Source organism: Salvelinus sp. IW2-2015, linkage group LG5 (assembly GCF_002910315.2).
Source record: "Salvelinus sp. IW2-2015 linkage group LG5, ASM291031v2, whole genome shotgun sequence".
In the NCBI taxonomy this organism is placed as follows: domain Eukaryota; kingdom Metazoa; phylum Chordata; class Actinopteri; order Salmoniformes; family Salmonidae; genus Salvelinus; species Salvelinus sp. IW2-2015.
Genome location: NC_036844.1, coordinates 36,879,368 through 36,900,292, shown reverse-complemented (window position 1 = coordinate 36,900,292; position 20,925 = coordinate 36,879,368). Strand labels below are relative to the sequence as shown.

At 44.7% G+C, this 20,925-nt stretch overlaps 1 protein-coding gene across 1 annotated transcript; it reads left to right on the top strand.

Annotated features, from left to right (window-relative positions):
* The first annotated feature begins 1,292 nt into the window (after positions 1 to 1,292).
* On the top strand, positions 1,293 to 2,252 carry LOC111963760 (olfactory receptor 10G4-like). The gene has a single exon (XM_023987251.1). It carries the CDS (start codon positions 1,293 to 1,295, stop codon positions 2,250 to 2,252), a length of 960 nt encoding a protein of 319 aa, XP_023843019.1.
* Positions 2,253 to 20,925: the final 18,673 nt, after the last annotated feature.

Below are 20,925 nucleotides of genomic sequence, written 5' to 3'. Positions count from 1 at the left end.
GTACCTTCTTGTGTGAATTGACTGGGTATATCTAGACATAGCGAATACATTGCATATCATCTACTGTATCTCTGTCCGCATGGAGCCAATTGGATGGATCAGTGGGACTATCAATTCAATGAGGAAGTGGTAATACTGCTCCCTGATGATGTTTATTAACCTAAATAAGAGAGGTGGGGATTCAGGGAAACCATTAGTCTAATGATTAGACCTCTGGACCTGGGGACTGTAGGTGTTGAGCCCCAGAGAATGCGTAGCGTAGCATAGCATAGCATCTAATGATTAAACCTGTGGTTTTTAGGTGTTTATACCACAGAGAAAACATAGCTCCATAGCGTAGCATAGCATAGCGTCTAATGATTAAACCTGTGGTTTTTAGGTGTTTATACCACAGAGATACCATAGCATCTGTCTCTTATACACATCTAGATGTGTATAAGAGACAGGGTTATTACTGCGTTGTCGGAACTAGAAGCACAAGCATTTCGCTACACTCGCATTAACATCTGCTAACCATGTGTATGTGACAAATAAAATTTGATTTGATTTGATTCAGCATAGCGTAGCATAGCATAGCGTCTAATGATTAAACCTGTGGTCTGTAGGTGTTTATACCACAGAGAAAACATAGCTCCATAGCGTAGCATAGCATAGCGTCTAATGATTAAACTTATGGTCTGTAGGTGTTTACTCCCCAGAGATACCATACCACTCACTAAAGGACATGCTATATCCTGAGGGGTATTCAGATCCAGGTGTCTAGGTCCACAGTACTGCTGGCCTTTTTTCTTATTGGTAATTCACTGATGGGTTATAGACAGTCATTCYCTGATTAGAGAGGAGAGATGAAAGCCAGCAGTGTTGCAGTCTGTGGTATTATTGGCTGATGACTTTTGGATCTGGGCTTTGACTATAAAGTGTGATGGTTTTGTTAAACTTTTCTTATGTCAAACTATATAGGTTTCCAAATAATGATATCCAAGACCAAAATTTAGACCATGATTCAAAACCAATTGGCTGTCTCCTCCCCGTGGGTCCTGACCTATAATTTGAGAAACACCTCCCCCTCCTTTTCACCACGTGGGTTGATCACCTAATGTATAAGTGCCGACAGAGTCACAGTGTCACAGTATCCAGCCTAGAGGTTTTAGAGTTCTGTCTACTCAGCCAGCTTCAATGGAGGGATTTGATCATGCGACTTGTGTTACCACTTGTTAGTGTCTTAGTTTAACTATAGAGTTGTTGTGTTCATATATCATCTTTATGTCTGTGTAGGCTGATGCTTGTGTAGGATGTCTTCAGTGAATTTCACGGGGAAGAATGTGGAGGAGTTTACCATCACAGGCTTCGACCACCTCTCTCACCAGAAGCTCCTGGGCTTCCTCATCTTCATCACCTATTTCCTTGTGCTTCTGGGAAGCGGCAYCAACATCTGCATCATCGYGACGGACAGACGGCTGCACACGCCCATGTACCTCCTCATCTGTAACCTGGCYGTGGTGGACATCATGTTCACCACCAGCMCCAGCACCACCATGATCTCTGTCCTGCTGGCCRAGGTCAAAACCATCTCCTACTACTCCTGCATATCACGCATGTACATCTACCACCTGGGTGACATCACAGGGTGTCTGGCCCTGTCCCTGATGGCTTTGGACCGAACCATCGCTATCAGCACCCCTCTTAGGTACCACAGCATCCTGAATAACGCACGAATATTTGTGTTAATCATAGCTTCCTGGTTCATAGGTATAGTGTGCTTAGGAATTGCGCTTGCTTGGGCAAACTTTGACAGCCTTCCATACTGCCAGCCAATTATTAGGTACGTATTTTGTGATTACCCAGCTTTAATCAGGGCTGCTTGTGTCAACCCTGAACCTTACTTCCTGATTCCCACAATTCTGGCTCTATGGCTCCTCGCGGGCCAGTTTCCCTTAATTCTACTGTCATACGTTAAAATCTTCTACACACTCCTGAGACTGCCTAACAACGAGAGCAGAGCGCAGGGGTTTAATACCTGTATTTGTCACATCGTTGTGGTGTCCTGTTACTACGCTCCCAAGTTAGTCTCTGTGTTGTTGACGAGGATAGGGGTGAGGCTGAATCTGACGGAGCGTAATGCTTTACTGATTATAGCCACGCTATTACCTTCTCTGATCAACCCTACAGTCTACTGTCTAAAGACCAAGGAGATGAGAAAGAGATTGGTTCAAATACTGTCTAGAAAAAAAAGAACTGTATCAATAAAATGACAAAAAGGGTGAGTTATTTATTTATTATTATATATTTTGGGAGACACATAATCAAATACAGATGTGACTTGAATGACATGTTTTATCAAATCTCAAATGCAAAATGAATGTATAGAGTCAKGTATGAAGAGGTATGAACCCYTCACTAACATATATGAARGCGCACTCAACAAATTAAAAACMCAAGAAAAAAKGTAAATGGTTCAAATGTTGACACACAATAAAGGTATTCGTCAGAAAAAAACGAGTTATCGCATGATTTGATAATTGTGCATGAAATCAATTGCAACAATATTGTCAAATTAATTTTAAGGGATATTAATTATCAAAAGGTCAATTAGGGAGTGCTTACATTTGTCCTGTTTCACACATGTACAAGTGTGTAACTTGTTCAGTGTTTGGTGAAATAGAAATGTGTTTTAAGCATATCCCCCCCCCCGGGACAGAGTGGGGTCACGGCATGGGATCATTTTGGCTGTTCAAACATATCAAATCAGTGTTTATTGGTCGTGTACACAGTTTAGCAGACGTTACAGTTTAGCAGACGTTACAGTCTAGCAGACGTTACAGTCTAGCAGACGTTACAGTTAAGCAGACGTTACAGTTAAGCAGACGCTACAGTCTAGCAGACGCTACAGTTTAGCAGACGCTACAGTTTAGCAGATGAACAATGCCTGCCTTCCAGGACATCTACAGTACCCGGTGTCACAGGAAGGCCAAGAAGATCATCAAGGACCTCATCCACCCGAGTCACGGCCTGTTCACCCTGTTACCATCTAGCAGGCGGAGACAATTACCCTGCCCTGCAACATAGACACTGTCACTAGCTTGCCTCCGCCCAGTACCCTGCATCTTAGACACTGTCACTAGCTGGCCTCCGCCCAGTACCCTGCACCTTAGACACTGTCACTAGCTGGCCTCCGCCCAGTACCCTGCACCTTAGACACTATCACTAGAAGGCTAACACCGGTACCCTGCCCTGAACCTTTATCTGTAAATAAATTTAAAAAACAAGAAAATTGTGCCGTCTAGTGTGCTCAATATAAGGAATGTGCAATGATTTATACTTTTACTTTAAGAACTTAAGTATATTTAAAACCAAATACTTTTAGACTTTTACTCAAGTAGTATTTTACTGGGTGACTTTCACTTTTACTTGGGTAATTTTCTATTAAGGTATCTTTACTTTTAATCAAGTATAACAATTTAGTACTTTTTCCACCATTGCATAGACCATACAGTCTATGTACACCATTATATATACATACAGTACCAGTCAAAAGTTTGGACACACCTACTCATTAACAAGGCACACCGGTTAATTGAAATGCATTCCTCATGAAGCTGGTTGAGAGAATGCCAAGACTGTGCAAAGCTGTCATCAACAATTTTGGTAACTACAAATCAAATCAAGTTTATTTTATATAGCCCTTCGTACATCAGCTAATATCTCGAAGTGCTGTACAGAAACCCAGCCTAAACCCTCAAAACGCAAGCAAATGCAGGTGTGAAGCACGGTGGCTAGGAAAATCCCTAGAAAGGCCAAAACCTAAGGAAGAAACCTAGAGAGGGAACCAGGCTATGAGGGGTGGCCAGTCCTCTTTCTGGCTGTGCCGGGTTGGAGATTATAACAGAACTAGCTATGCGCATAATGCAAGATTTCAAAATAATTCATAGTGACAAGCATGGTCAAATATAAATCATGAATAATTTTCAGTTGGCTTTTTCATAGCCGATCATTAAGAGTTGAAAACAGCAGGTCTGGGACAGGTGGCGCGTTCCATACCGCAGGCAGAACAGTTGAAACTGAAATAGCAGCAAGGCCAGGTGGACTGGGACCAGCAAGGAGTCATCATGCCCGGTAGTCCTGACGTATGGTCCTAGGCTCAGGTCCCCCGAGAGAGAGAAAGAAAGAGAGAATTAGAGAGAGCCAGATTTTCAAAATGTTCTCATAAATGACAAGCATGGTCAAATAATAACAGGAATAAATATCAGTTGGCTTTTCATAGCCGATCATATAAGAGTTGAAAACAGCGGTCTGGGACAGGTAAGGGGTTCCATAACCGCAGGCAGAACAGCTGAAACTGGAATAGCAGCAAGGCAGGCGGACTGGGGACAGCAAGGAGTCATCATGCCCGTTTGCCGTGACGTATGGTCCTAGGGCTCAGGTTCTCCGAGAGAGAGAAAGAAAGAGAGAACGAGAGAATTAGAGGAGCATACTTAAATTCACACAGGACACTGGATAAGATAGGAGAAGTACTCCAGGTATAACCAACTGACCCTAGCCCCCGACACATAAACTACTGCAGCATAAAATACTGGAGGCTGAGACAGGAGGGGTCAGGAGACACTGTGGCCCCTCAGAAGAAACCCCGGACAGGGCACCAGGAAGGAATATAACCCCACCCACTTGCCAAAGCACAGCCACACACTAAGAGAGATACTTCAACCACCAACTTACAATCCTGGACAAGGCCGAGTATAAGCCCACAAAGATCTCCACCACAGCAACAAACCAAGGGGGGGCGCCAACCCAGACAGGAAGATCACGTCAGTAACTCAACCCACTCAAGTGACGCACCCCTCCCAGGGACGGCATGAAAGAGCACCAGTAAGCCAGTGACTCAGCCCCTGTAATAGGGTTAGAGGCAGAGAATCCCAGTGGAGAGAGGGAACCGGCCAGGCAGAGACAGCAAGGGCGGTTCGTTGCTCCAGAGCCTTTCCGTTCACCTTCACACTCCTGGGCCAGACTACACTCAATCATATGACTACTGAAGAGATAAGTCTTCAGTAAAGACTTAAAGGTTGAGACCGAGTCTGCGTCTCTCACATGGGTAGGCAGACCGTTCCATAAAAATTGAGATCTATAGGAGAAAGCCCTGCCTCCCTGCTGTTTTGCTTAGAAATTCTAGGGACAATTAGGAGGCCCTGCGTCTTGTGACCGATGAGTCGTACGTATAGGTGGTACGGCAGGACCAACTCGGAAAGATAGGTAGGACAAGCCCCATGTAACGCTTTATAGGTTAACAGTAAACTTTGAAATCAGCCCTTGCCTTAACAGAAAGCCAGGTGTAGGGAAGCTAGCACTGGAGTAATATGATCAAATTTCTTGGTTCTAGTCAGGATTCTAGAGCCCGTATTTAGCACTAACTGAAGTTTATTTAGTGCTTTATCCGGGTAGCCGAGAGTAGAGCATTGCAGTAGTCTAACCTAGAAGTAACAAATGCATGGATGAATTTTTCTGCATCATTTTTGGACAGAAAATGTCTGATTTTTGCAATGTTACGTAGATGGAAAAAAGCTGTCCTTGAAAAGTCTTGATATGTTCGTCAAAAGAGAGATCAGTCAAGAGTAAGGCCGAGGTCCTTCACAGTTTTATTTGAGACGACTTTACAACCATCAAGATTAATTGTCAGATTTAACAGAAGATCTCTTTGTTTCTGGACCTAGAACAAGCATCTCTGTTTTGTCCGGGTTTAAAGTAGAAAGTTTGCAGCCATCCACTTCCTTATGTCTGAAACACAGGCTTCTAGCGAGGGCATTTTGGGGCTTCACCATGTTTCATTGAAATGTAAGCTGTGTGTCATCCGCATAGCAGTGAAGTTAACATTATGTTTTCGAATAACATCCCAAGAGGTAAAATATATAGTGAAAACAATAGTGGTGCTAAAACGGAACTTTTGTGGACCACCGAAATGTACAGTTGATTTGTCAGAGGACAAACCATTCACAGAGACAAACTGATATCTTTCCGACAGGTAAGATCTAAACCAGGCCAGAACTTGTCCGTGTAGACCAATTTGGGTTCCCAGTCTCTCCAAAGAATGTGGTGATCGATGGTGTCAAAGGCAGCGCTAAGGTCTAGTAGCACGAGGACAGATGCAGAGCCTCGGTCTGACGCCATTAAAAGCATTTACCACCTTCACAAGTGCAGTCTAGTGCTATGGATGGGGTCTAAACCAGACTGAAGCATTTCGTATACATTGTTTGTTCTTCAGGAAGGCAGTGAGTTGCTGCGCACAGCTTTTTTCTAAATCTTTGAGAGGAATGGAAGATTCGATATAGGCCGATAGTTTTTTATATTTTCCGGGTCAAGGTTTGGCTTTTTCAAGAGAGGTTTATTACTGCCATTTTTTAGTGAGTTTGGTACACATCCGGTGGATAGAGAGCCGTTTATTATGTTCAACATAGGAGGGCCAAGCACAGGAAGCAGCTCTTTCAGTAGTTTAGTAGGAATAGGATCCAGTTGCAGCTTGAAGTTTTAAGAGGCATGATTAATTTCATCATTGTGTCAGAGAGATATAGCACTAAACACTAAGTGTCTCTCCCGATCCCAGGCCCTGGCAGAGCTGTGCAGATCCAGGACAGCTAAGCCCTGGAGGAATATGCAGATTTAAAGAGGAGTCCGTAATTTGCTTTCTAATGATCATGATCTTTTCCTCAAAGAAGTTATGAATTTATTATTGCTGAAGTGAAAGCCATCCTCTCTTGGGGAATGCTGCTTTTTAGTTAGCAACAGTATCAAAAAGAAATTTTGGATTGTTCTTATTTCTCCAATTAAGTTGGAAAAGTAGGATGATCGAGCAGCAGTGAGGGCTCGTCGGTACTGCAGCGGACTGTCTTCCAAGCTAGTCGGAAGACTTCCAGTTGGTGTGGCGCCATTTCCGTTCCAATTTTCTGGAAGCTTGCTTCAAAGCTCGGGTATTTTTCTGTATACCAGGGAGCTAGTTTTTATGACAAATGTTTTTTTTTTAGTGGGTGCAACTGCATTCTAGGGTATTGGCAGTTAAATTGAGTTCCTCAGTTAGGTGGTTAACTGATTTTTGTCTCTGACGTCCTTGGTAGGCAGAAGGACTCTGGAAGGGCATCAAGGAATTTTTGTGTTGTCTGAGAATTTATAGCACGACTTTGATGCTCCTTGGTTGGGGTCTGAGCAGATTATTTGTTGCGATTGAAAACGTAATAATGTGGTCGCGACAGTCCAGGATTATGAGGAAAACATTAAGATCTACAACATTTATTCCATGGGACAAAACTAGGTCCAGAGTATGACTGTGGCAGTGAGTAGGTCCAGAGACATGTTGGACAAAACCCACTGAGTCGATGATGGCTCCGAAAGACTTTTGGAGTGGGTCTGTGGACTTCTCCATATGAATATTAAAATCACCAAAATTAAAATATGATCTGCTATGACTACAAGGTCTGATAGAAATTCAGGGAACTCAGAGAGGAACGCTGATATATGGCCCAGGAGGCCTGTAAACAGTAGCTATAAAAAGGGATGTAGTAGGCTGCATAGATTCATGACTAGAAGCTCAAAAGACGAAACGTCATTATTTTTTTTGTAAATTGAAATTTGCTATGTAAATGTTAGCAACACCTCCGCTTTGCGGGGCACACGGGGGATATGGTCACTAGTGTACAGGAGGTGAGGCCTCATTTAACACAGTAAATTCATCAGGCTTAAGCCATGTTGTCGTAGAGCCATATCACGACATAAAGATTATGATCAGTGATTAGTTCATTGACTATAACTGCTTTTGAAGTGAGGGATCTAACATTAAGTAACCCTATTTTGAGATGTGAGGTATCACGATCTCTTTCAATAATGGCAGGAATGGAGGAGGTCTTTATCCTAGTGAGATTGCTAAGGCGAACACCGCCATGTTTAGTTTTGCCCAACCTAGGTCGAGGCACAGACACAGTCTCAATGGGGATGGCTGAGCTGACTACACTGACTGTGCTATTGGCAGACTCCACTAAGCTGGCAGGTTGGCTAACAGCCTGCTGCCTGGCCTGCACCCTATTTCATTGTGGAGCTAGAGGAGTTAGACTACAATATTTCATGTGTTATTTCATAGTTTGAAATGTCTTCACTATTAGTCTACAATGTAGAAAATAGTAAAAAAGAAAGAAAATCCCTTGAATGAGTAGGTGTGTCCAAACTTTTGACTGGTACTGTAGCTAGATGTAGCATGCTAATGTTAACTAGCTGGCCTGACGCATCATAGCCCATGAAAGGACGTTTTTTTTAGCCAGGTATCCCAGAAAAACATAAATAAATTGAAAGTGTGTACTATATGATAGAGTCATAGACCGTTTAGGCAAAGGCAACATGAAAGAGGAGGATGGCATTGGCTTTTCTCTACAAGCCACATCATATTTAGCTTAACGTTGATTGGACTAAATTGTTTTTGGTATCTTTTAGTTGTCACTGTATTAGACTAAGGATAGGTGATTAGGTTATGTTGAAGCTGAAGTGGTGCTGGAATAGTGGAAGCAGCTCCTGTTTTCTTTGTGACTTGCGGTAACTCTCCGTGGTTCTAAATCAATAGTTGTTTTGTAATCTGAAAATGTCCGAAACATTACCTTGTTTGACCGTGCTGTAGGTTATGTAACTGTTTGTTACATGCAATATGTTTTGTGGACTTCACCGGACAGAGGTTGCTCTCCGGTTTTGTGATGAAACAAAGGTGTGGTTGAATTTATTCTGTCACTGTGTCTTCTTATTGTCTCGGCCTCAGGCCTATACATCAAGTCGCAAGGCATATGAACTAACAGGTTATGGAGCAAACAACGCAATTATCACAACACATAGGTATAAATATGGCTTTTTTTCTGGATTGGCTTCCCCGGTGATTTTACACACACATCCCTTCTGGATATAACATGTACCTGTGTGTTAAAACAAACTTGTTTGTAACCAAAAACCCACAAGAACTTACCAGCAGATCAGCTGATCTCTCATTCTTACCATGTCAAGTAATTATGACACCAGACAGCGTGTCTAGTTACTCTTTTTTAATTTATTTCACCTTTATTTAACCAGGTAGGCAAGTTGAGAACAAGTTCTACTTGTACTCCTACTTCTACTCCTGCCCCCAATTAAATATCGACCTATCAGAAGTAATGGAAACCATTAGGCTGTTGAATGAAAAAATAATTATTACAGTATAAGATTATAGAAGAACTAGGACTATATTTAATTCCAACATTTCACCTTCAATGGCAAGATAATAATGTATAATATGTACTATTTGAAATAACTTCATTAGAGTACATTTGATTTAAAAATATATATAGATTATATACAGTGCATTCGGAAACTATTCCGACCCCTTGACTTTTTCCACATTCTGTTACATCACAGCCTTATTCTAAAATGGATTTAAAAAATGTTTTTCCCGCCACTCATCAATCTACACACAATAGCCCATAATGACAAAGCAAAAACAGGATTGTACACTTTTTTTGCACATTTATAAAGAATAAAAACTGAAATATCGCATTTACATAAGTATTCAGACCCTTTACTCAGTACTTTGTTGAAGCACTTTTAGCAGCGATTACAGCCTCGAGTTTCCTTGGGTATGACGCTACAAGCTTGGCACACCTATATTTGGGGAGTTTCTCCCATTCTTCTCTGCAGATCCTCGCAAGCTCTGTCATGTTGGATGGGGAGCGTCGCTGCACAGCTATTTTCAAGTCTCTCCAGAGATGTTCTATCGGGTTCAAGTCCGGGCTCTGGCTGGGCCACTCAAGGATTCAGAGGCTTGTCCTGAAGCCACTCCTGCGTTGTCTTGGCTGTGTACTTAGGGTCGTTGTCATGTTGGAAGGTGAACCTTTCCCCAGTCTGAGGTCCTGAGCACTCTGGGACAGGTTTGTATCAAGGATCTCTCTGTACTTTGCTCCGTTCATCTTTTCCTCGATCCTGACTAGTCTCCCAGTCCCTGCCACTGAAAAACATCCCAACAACATGATGCTCCCACCATCATGCATTTACATTACATTTAAGTCATTTAGCAGACGCTCTTATCCAGAGCGACTTACAAATTGGTGCATTCACCTTATGATATCCAGTGGAACACCACTTTACAATAGTGCATCTAACTCTTTTAAGGGGGGGGGGGGGGGTTAGAAGGATTACTTTATCCTATCCTAGGTATTCCTTAAAGAGGTGGGTTTCAGGTGTCTCCGGAAGGTGGTGATTGACTCCGCTGACCTGGCGTCGTGAGGGAGTTTGTTCCACCATTGGGGTGCCAGAGCAGCGCACGTTTTGACTGGGCTGAGCGGGAACTGTACTTCCTCAGAGGTAGGGAGGCGAGCAGGCCAGAGGTGGATGAACGCAGTGCCCTTGTTTGGGTGTAGGGCCTGATCAGAGCCTGAAGGTACGGAGGTGCCGTTCCCCTCACAGCTCCGTAGGCAAGCACCATGCATCACCATAGGGTTGGTGCCAGGTTTCCTCTAGACGTGACGGATGGCATTCAGGAAAATCTTGGTTTCATCAGACCAGAGAATCTTGTTTGTTCATAGTCAGAGTCCTTTAGGTGCCTTTTGACAAAATCCAAGTGGGCTGTCATGTGCCTTTTACTAAGGAGTGGCTTCCGTCTGGCCACTCTACCATAAAGGCCTGATTAATGGAGTGCTGCAGAGATGGTTGTCCTTCTAGGAGGTTCTCCCATCTCCAAAGAGAGCTCTGTCAGAGTGACCATCAAGTTCTTGGAAACCTCCCTGACCAAGGCCCTTCTCCCCCAATTGCTCAGTTTGGCGGGTGGCAAGCTCTAGGAAAAATCTTGGTGGTTCCAAACTTCTTCCATTTAAACATGATGGAAGCCATTGTGTTCTTGGGGACCTTCAATGCTGCAGAAAAGTGTTGGTACCCTCCCCCAGATCTGTGCCTCGACACAATCCTATCTCGGTGCTCTACAGACAATTCCTTCGACCTCATGGCTTGATTTTTGCTCTGACATGCACTGTCAACTGTGGGACCTTATATTGACAGGTGTGTGACTTTCCAAATCATGTCCAATCAATTGAATTTACCATAGGTGGACTCAAGGATGATCAATGGAAACAGGATGCACCTGAGCTCAATTCTGAGATTTTTAATACATTTACAAACATTTCTAAAAACATTTTTTCTTTGTCATTATGGGGTATTGTGTGTATATTGATGAGGGAAATAAATGTGTGAATCAATTTTAGAATAATGCTGTAATGTAACAAATTGTGGAAAGGTGAAGGGGTCTGAATACTTTCCGAATGCTCTGTAACTCAATCACAATGGACTTGATTTAGTTACACTTTTCTAATATGCGCAGTCCAGGGATATTTCCCCATTTCTTGATAAGAAATGACCATACTTTTTAAAGACAATTTTATTTCTAATGTCAAGTTGTAATAAATGGACATACATGTAAAGTAACTCATTAATACTACTCACATTACTGTAATTGAGTAGCTTTTCCAAGTACTTGTACTTTCAGTATTTATCAAAGTCAGTCATTATTCTTCTACTTGGGTAAAACAGTATTTCTAGTGTATGTATTGCAAAAGGAAATAGCATTATACTGGGACAGATGGGTTAATCTGTGGACATCGGAGGGTTCGGGTTAAGATCAGAATGAATGGTGGATTCATTCTGTGGGTGAATATCCAGCACTTGAAGAAATAGGAAATGAGGAATATATGTATAATTATTTAACTACAGGTACCAAAGATGTAGCAGTARAAGTATTGTTGGGGGGATGCTTTTCTGCAGGAGGGACTAGTGCACTTCACAAAATAGATGGCATCATGAGGCAGGAAAATTATGTGGATATATTGAAGCAACATCTCAAGACATCAGTCAGGAAGTTAATGCTGGTTTCAAATTAGTCTTCCAAATGGAAAATGACCCCAAGCATACTTCCAAAGTTGTGGCAAAATGGCCTAAGGACAACAAAGTCAAGATATGGAGTGGCCATCACAAAGCCTGACCTCAATCCTATAGAAAATATGTGGGCAGAACTGAAAAACGTGTGCGAGCAAGGAGGGCTACAAACCTGACTCAGTTACACCACTCTGTCAGGAGGTGAGCCAAAATTCACCCAACTTATTGTGGGAAGCTTGTGGAAGGCTACCCGAAACGTTTGACCCAAGTTTAACAATTTAAAGGCAATGCTCCAATACTAATTTAGTGTATGTAAACTTCTGACCCACTGGAAATGTGATGAAATAAATAAAAAGCTGAAATAAATCATTCTCTCTACTATTATTCTGACATTTCACATTCTTAAAATAAAGTGGTGATCTTAACTGACCTACGACAGGGAATTTTTACTAACATTAAATTACAGGAATTGTGAAAAACGGAGTTTAAATGTATTTGGCTAAGGTGTATGTAAACTTGCGACTTCAACTGTATCTAGAGAAGTCACAGTGATGCCGAAACGTTGGTAAATACCCTTAAATTGCTCGGAGTTTATACATGGGTGTGCGACGTTCTTTATTTGATAGTTTATTCGCCTTTAGCAGCACCTCCACACAAACAATTTTTTTCGGTGTGCGCCAGCTCATGTTTTAATAGTATATTATTTGACAAATCCTTAACAAGTGCCTTGTTGCAACTCATACAATAACTTTTTTAGTTGTTCTACTGTACATTCATTTTCCTCTCTATGGAAATGAGCCCTGGTCAAAGGCAGTGAGCCCTGGTAAGGCAGTGAGCCCTCGTCCAGGCAGTGAGCCCTCGTCCAAGGCAGTGAGCCCGTCCAAGGCAGTGAGCCCTCGTCCAAGGCAGTGAGGCCTGGTTAATGCAGTGAGACCTGGTTAAGGCAAGACCTGGTTAATGCAGTGAGCCCTCATCCAAGGCAGTGAGACCTGGTCAAACGCAGGGAGCCCTCGGTCCAAGGCAGTGAGACCTGGTCAATAAAGGCAGTGAGCCCTCGTGCAAGCTGCAGTCATGCCCTCGTGCAAGTCACGTAGCAAGCCCTCGTGCAAGGCAGTGAGCCTCGTGCCAGATGAGCCCGCTGTGCTGCATACGATGAGCCCTCGTGCAAGGCCAGTGAGACCTGGTCAAAGGCAGTGAGACCTGGTCAAAGGCAGTGAGACCTGGTCAAAGGCAGTGAGACCTGGTCAAAGGCAGTGAGACCTGGTTAAAGGCAGTGCGCTATAAAAGGGACAGGGTGCCTTTTGGGAGACACCAGATGTTCATCCTCATTCGCTACACTGGCGGCAATTGTTTTACAGTCTCTTAGGCCTTTGTCAGAAATATCCCCTTATTGCTTAAGGATTAGTGCTGTGACTGTCCCACAACGGTATATGTGTCTGTAAACTCATTGGGCTGGAATCCTGGACACAGATTAAGTCTAGCCCTGGACTAAAAAGCACCTTCAACTGAGAATCTCCATCGGGTATACATTTTAGACCATGACTACGCTTAATCTGTGTCCAGGAAACCAGTCCATTGTGTTCTCTGAAAAGAGATCTGGAGCTTTATGGCACAGACTGTAGGCACAGTGCTTGCCCTGTATCCACAAAGTGGCTGGTTAAAACACAGGGGGCTCATTTACTAAATGTATCTTCTTCATTTTTATGCTATTGTCTATATCAGAGCAAGCAATATCCATTGCATTTAAAACATTAAAAAAATTAAACTGCAGAAAGCAATTCATCTACAAAACGAATGTATAATAATTTCACAATTGTCTGTTGAGTAACCTGGATGGCAGTATGAGCCCACCTCTTTAAACCTCAAACCTGTTGAGTAACCTGGATGGCAGTATGAGCCCACCTCTTTAAACCTCATAACCTGTTTGAGTTAACCTGGGTGGCAGTATGAGCCCACGTCTTTAAAGCTTAAACCTGTTGAGTAACCTGGATGGCCAGTATGAGCCACCGTCTTTAACCCTACAAACCTTGTTGAGTAACCTGGATGGCATCGTATGGAGCCCCTCTTAAACCTCCAAACACTTACAAGATCCAATGGATCACCAAAGAAATAATGGCATACCTGGTTACTCTTCTGTTTGTAACTGCAAACAATGACCAACAAAATGCTATAGCTCACATCATATCAGAGAGGGGGAAGAGAAATAGCATATTTGAACTAGAGTGAGATGGTATGGAGCCTATGCGTAGGCTGACTTTTGCCATGATCCCTGATCTGTTCGTGACCCTCTTTGCAAACTACTATGGTCATTGTCACAGCATGTGTTGGCAAGACAGCCCAAACGGATCTGGACACAAGGCTAAAGATTGGTGTTGTCGGGATAACACCTGTTAGTATCTCCAGCCCGAGGAAGATGTCATGCGGAGGTACTCCTACACAAACCCATTCCACCTGTGGCCTGGAGGTGGAAAACTACACAGCGTTGGTTATGTTCCCACCTCCGAGTAAGTTTGCAGAGAGAGTCAACCACTTACGTTGCTCGTTCGGTCTCGTCTGCACCTTCCTCGGGTGGAGTAAAAGCTGGGCGGGGAACTACAGGGTGGTTAACCTCCGTACAACACCTGTTTGAGGTTTGCGTCCCAGTGCTAGTATTGGTGGTCTTCTCTGTGCAGCCTCTGCACAGTGAGAGGGACCACTACTCCTGCGGAGATAACTACACCTGATCAGTATACCCCAGGGTTAGTTACTCCCAGGACGCAAGGTGCAAAGAGAACCAGTAACTACGTCCTGGGAACTACAGGTGAGTTGATGTGTGGTCTCACTGCAACTCCCCCTTCCTAGGAAGTGCGAGGAGACCACTTACTCCTGACGGAGAGAGGAACTACAAGAGTCGTGACGAGGGGGGGAAAACTACAGGTAGTGTTAACTACCAGTAACACCTGTAGTTCCCCCGAGGAAGTTTAGCCAGGAGGACCTAATTACGTCCTGGAAACTACATTGTACTGCCCGGTCTCAACGTCGCGAAGCCTCCTGGGGAGTAACCAAGTAACACGTTGTGCACCGTTCATCAAGGAGAATTAGGTGAAAGTAGAAAAGTAGTAGACCCACTATCCCTGGTTCCTGCCACTTGCGGGCTTGAGAGTTACAAGGGTTAGTAACTACCCCCAGTGGAGTAGGCCAGGTCGACCTAGAGCTCCGTTATGCAGTCTCCCTGAACTACTATCATGGTATTAACACTGAGTTCCCTCCAGGAGTAGTGGTCTCTCTGCACCTCCTGGGAGTAACACCTGTAGTTCCCCAGGAGTAGTGGTCTCTCTGCACCACCTGGGAGTAACACCTGTAGTTCCCAGAGTAGTGGTCTCCTGCACTTCCTGGGAGTAACACCTGTAGTTCCCCAGGAGTAGTGGTCTCCTGCACTCCTGGGAGTAACACCTGTCGTTCCCAGGAGTAGTGGTCTCCTGCACCTCCTGGGAGTAACACCTGTCGTTCCCCAGGAGTAGTGGCTCCTGCACCTCCTGGAGTGACACCTGTAGTTCCCCAGGAGTAGTGGTCTCCTGCACTTCCTGGGAGTAACACCTGCAGTTCCCCAGGAGTAGTGGTCTCTCTGCACCTCCTGGGAGTGACACCTGCAGTTCCCAGGAGTAGTGGTCTCCTGCACCTCCTGGGAGTAAACCTGTAGTTCCCCAGGAGTAGTGGTCTCCTGCACTTCCTGGGAGTAACACCTGTAGTTCCCCAGGAGTAGTGGTCTCTCTGCACCTCCTGGGATAACACTGTAGTTCCCCAGGAGTAGTGGTCTCTCTGCACCTCCTGGGAGTAACACCTGTAGTTCCCCAGGAGTAGTGTCTCTCTGACCTCCTGGGAGTAACACCTGTAGTTCCCCAGGAGTAGTGGTCTCTCTGCACCTCCTGGGAGTAACACCTGTAGTTCCCCAGGAGTAGTGGTCTCCTGCACCTCCTGGGAGTAACACCTGTAGTTCCCCAGGGAGTAGTGGTCTCCTGCACTTCCTGGAGTGACACCTCTAGTTCCCCAGGAGTAGTGGTATCTCTGCACCTCCTGGGAGTACACCTCTAGTTCCCAGGAGATAGTGGTCTCCTGCACTTCCTGGGAGTGACACCTGTAGTCCCCAGGAGTAGTGGTCTTCTTGCACTTCTGGGAGTAACAGCCTGTAGTTCCCCAGGAGTAGTCTGGCTCACCACTGCTCTAACTAATACACATCATTAGGGAGCAGTATTAGCATTAGGGCCTTGTTCATTGAATTGATAACAAGCTACATTTTAGTCACCCACTGGGTCTGTAATRCACTGGGACACTTACAGGGAGTTAGGATTAGTCCCCTTTGACTGTTGTAAATTAAACCCAGAGGAGGAGAATCAGCAGGCTAAAGGCACATAGTCACAAAGCAACTCAGTAGGTKTTGCCTTTCAGATCATAATTAATAGGATTATATGGGCAGCAGGGACCTGATCCTAGATCAGCACTCCTACTCTGAGACACTTCAWGAATACAGGCCCAGGTGAACAGTGTCYAGTCTGGTACCAGTAATACAGAGCAGCATGYGACTGCCTGGTATGTTTGATCAAAGGGTAACAGTAYGGAGCACTGTAGAGGCGAGAGGTTAAGCATGGTGATGTCATCAGCCATCCGTCCATCTGTCAGAGTTACAGCACTACAGACACAATGACACCAGGCACAATAACAAATAAAGCATCTCTAAGTAGGAGCGCTGATCTAAAATCAGACCCCCCGTCCATATAATCTTACATTAATTGTGATCTAAAAGGTYATACTGACTTTAGATCAGCACTCTGAGACTCTTTGTGAATACGAGCCCTGAACTCAGCTGAACTTTGTTCTCACCTGCAGCAGCGACACTCACCTGTCTGTCTGTCATCTCAACAACAAGCTGAGTCTGGGGAGGGAGAGCTCACCTGAAGACCTGTTAGTCTAGTTACCCTCCTCATCATAAACACTGTTCAAACTAACAAGATTCTAAAGCGCCCCATTGTGACATCATCACTTCTTCCTCAACTGTTTCTCTCTCTCACTACCTGCCCTGTATTGTCCACCTGTAGTGTGTTATTCACACACACCTGTACACTCCATTCTACCTTCTCCCTACGTTCCTCAGATACTCTGGGAATAAAGGCTAATTAGACAACAGGTGCTCATTAGTCACTCAATTAGGAGCCTGTCACACCTGAGGCCTGAGCCCCACTCCCCCTCCTCTCATTCACTCTCTTCTGGCAGGGCTCCTTTAGTTGGACATCGTTTGATTGACATGGGATTAAAGTTAGAGAAAGAGCGAACAGAGGACAGATTCTTTCAATTACACTTTCACTCATTCAAATAATATTTTTAACGAATTTCCATAATAGTCCGGCACAGTGGACACGTCATAATACCCATAAAACCTAGCAGTAAAACCCAGTAATGGTTCCAATCGTTTTTTTCCCCATTTATTTTTGCATCTGGGATTTTAAACTACTACATATAAGGTATGTGTTTCGTGTAGGCTTACCCTGGCGTGAAGTTTTGATAACAGTGTAATTCTCTCTAGGACAAGGTGATTTTCTCAATGTATTCGCCTCAATTTACTCCCCAATTTTTTGGGTAATGCTAATTAGCAACCAAGAATCAATCAATCAAATGTATTTATAAAGCCATTTTTACATCAGCAGATGTCACAAAGTGCTATACAGAAACCCAACCTAAAACCCCAAACAGCAAGCAATGCAGGTGTACAGTAGAAGCACGGAGACCTCCACTACAAGAGACTACAAATTCCTGCAGGAAGCCCATGCATGTCATCTCTAGCCGACACCGTGAGCTACCGTTCACCAGCGTGATCAGAGACCTTTGTGCCCAGAGACCGTCTGTGCCCAATCCATGAACTTAAGTCCCCCTTTCTCTGTCTTAGCTAGCCACTGACTACACTTTAGCTAGATAGTTAGCAGAGCAGTAGATAAAAAAAATAGATCGTTTGAACAATATGTCGACTTTGGCGTCTATTTCAGACCTTATGGCATTTTTCAAGGATGAGCGTTAGACCATTAAAAGGGGAGAAGACTGGTCATGTGGAGAAGTGCAGCTATAGTGAGGGTAAACTTACCGGTTTAGTCAGCGCCAGCATGAGGGATAAAGTTTATCTTGTGTTGGTGAGTGTAACAATTAAGTTAAGTTTGAGTATCTTAGCAATACAATGTGTTCTATACAGCTGTCAACATTCTGCAAGGAAAGAGACAATTATATAATCATTAACCAGATTACCCCGGATACCATATCATCAATCATATCAAACTTTATTTATATAGCACATTTCTTACAATTAATGCATTTCAAGGTGTTCAAAGTCATGCATTGAAAGTCATGTGGCACTTAACATCCTTCCTATTGGCAGGTCTCTATAGGTGACCAGGAGATTCTCTCTGCCACATGTGAATGCCTCCGTGGAGCTCATAACTTTAGCAATGCAGCCTATTTTGGCGGTTCACAATATGGGCCGTATGGATGTGGAATGTGAGTGGAGGAAGCCAGCCGTACACAATCAGGTGCAGTCAGTGGAGGACCTGTACCCGGCCGAAGACTCCAACTCTCTGTCCCGAGAGCCCACAGAGCAGGATCTTCAGTGGGTAAGGTACCGTCTCCGGGGCAGGTACAGTAGAATATTATTTATCCTTGAACCTGAGCCAAAATAACCGCTACCCTCCCTGTCATCCCTGTCTGTACCGGACAGGGTGCTGTAACCCTGGATAAAGCGGTGATAAAAGTTGGCGATTCCCAGGAAACGCTGCAGCTGCACCCTGGACGTAGGCTGTGGCCATTCCACCACCGCTCTCACCTTCCCGGGATCCATCATGAACACTCCCTGCAGCGATGATGTAACCCAAGAAGGGGATGGTGGAGCGATGGAATTCTCACTTTCACAAAAAGCTGGTTCTCCAGGAAGCGTTGGAGAGCCTGTCGGACATGGAGCACGTGTTCTTAGGCTGAGTGGGAGAAGACGAGGATGTCGTCGAGGTAGACAAAGAGGAACTGGTTCAACATGTCGCGGAGAACATCATCAACCAGAGCCCAGAACACAGTGTTGGTAAGGCAAAATGGCATGACCAGATACTCGTAGTTACCGCTGGCTTTGTTGAAGGCAGTCTTCCAATCATCCCCTTCCCGTATCCGCACCAGGTGGTAGGCATTCCGTAGGTCCAGCTTGGAGAACATGGCCCACTGGAGCAGCTCGAAGGCCGAGGAGATGAGTGGTAGCGGGTCTCGGTTCGTCACTGTGATTTTGTTGAAGCCCCGGTAGTCGATGCACAGGCGCAAGGTTTTGTCCTTCTTCTCCACAAAGAAGAGCCCTGTGCCGGCAGGGGAGGCAGAAGGACGGATGAACCCTGCAGCTAGGGAGTCCTCAATGTAGGTCTCCATAGCCTTGGTCTCCAGACCCGACAGAGAGTACTGTCGTGCCTGGGGCGGAGTGGTGCCTGGAAGAAGTTCAATCCCGCAGTCATATGGTCGATGCGGCGGAAGCGAAGTGGCCCAGGGCTTACTGAACAACTCCCAGAGGTCCTGGTACTCCGCGGGTTTGGCGGAGAGGTCCAGGGAAACTTCCGAGCCCACAGGAAGACGTCCCGGGGCAGGCTACGCTGACTTTAGACAATGGGCAAGGCAGAACGGGCTCCAGCACATAAAGGCACCAGCAGTCCAGTCTGTGATGGGATTGTGTCGCTGGAGCCAAGAGAATCACAATACCACGGGAACCTGAGGAGACTTCTTGACGCTACGGATCCCGTTACCGGGATCATTTATCAACAACAACAACAACAATCAACAGCAATCGATAAACTGTAGAGCGCCAAATTTAAAAAAATATATATATATACAGTGGGGAGAACAAGTATTTGATACACTGCCGATTTTGCAGGTTTTCCTACTTACAAAGCATGTAGAGGTCTGTAATTTTTATCATAGGTACACTTCAACTATGAGAGACGGCGAATCTAAAACAAAAATCCAGAAAATCACATTGTATGATTTTTAAGTAATTAATTTGCATTTATTGCATGACATAAGTATTTGATACATCAGAAAAGCAGAACTTAATATTTGGTACAGAAACCTTTGTTTGCAATTACAGAGATCATACGTTTCCTGTAGTTCTTGACTAGGTTTGCACACACTGCAGCAGGATTTTGGCCCACTCCTCCCTACAGATCTTCTCCAGATCCTTCAGGTTTCGGGGCTGTCGCTGGGCAATACGGACTTTCAGCTCCCTCCAAAGATTTTCTATTTGGTTCAGGTCTGGAGACTGGCTAGGCACTCCAGGACCTTGAGATGCTTCTTACGAGCCACTCCTTAGTTGCCATGGCTGTGTGCTTCGTGTCGTTGTCATGCGGAAGACCCAGCCACGACCCATCTTCAATGCTCTTACTGAGGGAAGGAGGTTGTTGGCCAAGATCTTGCGATACATGGCCCCATCCATCCTCCCCTCAATACGGTGCAGTCGTCCTGTCCCTTTGCAGAAAAGCATCCCAAAGAATGATGTTCCACCTCCATGCTTCACGGTTGGGATGGTGTTCTTGGGGTTGTACTCATACTTCTTCTTCCTCCAAACACGGCGAGTGGAGTTAGACCAAAAAGCTCTATTTTTGTCTCATCAGACCACATGACCTTCTCCCATTCCTCCTCTGGATCATCCAGATGGTCATTGGCAAACTTCAGACAGGCCTGGACATGCACTGGCTTAAGCAGGGGGACCTTGCGTCCGCTGCAGGATTTTAATCCATGACGGCGTAGTGTGTACTAATGGTTTTCTTTGAGACTGTGGTCCCAGCTCTCTTCAGGTCATTGACCAGGTCCTGCCGTGTAGTTCTGGGCTGATCCCTCACCTTCCTCATGATCATTGATGCCCCACGAGGTGAAATCTTGCATGGAGCCCCAGACCGAGGGTGATTGACCGTCATCTTGAACTTCTTCCATTTTCTAATAATTGCGCCAACAGTTGTTCCTTCTCACCAAGCTGCTTGCCTA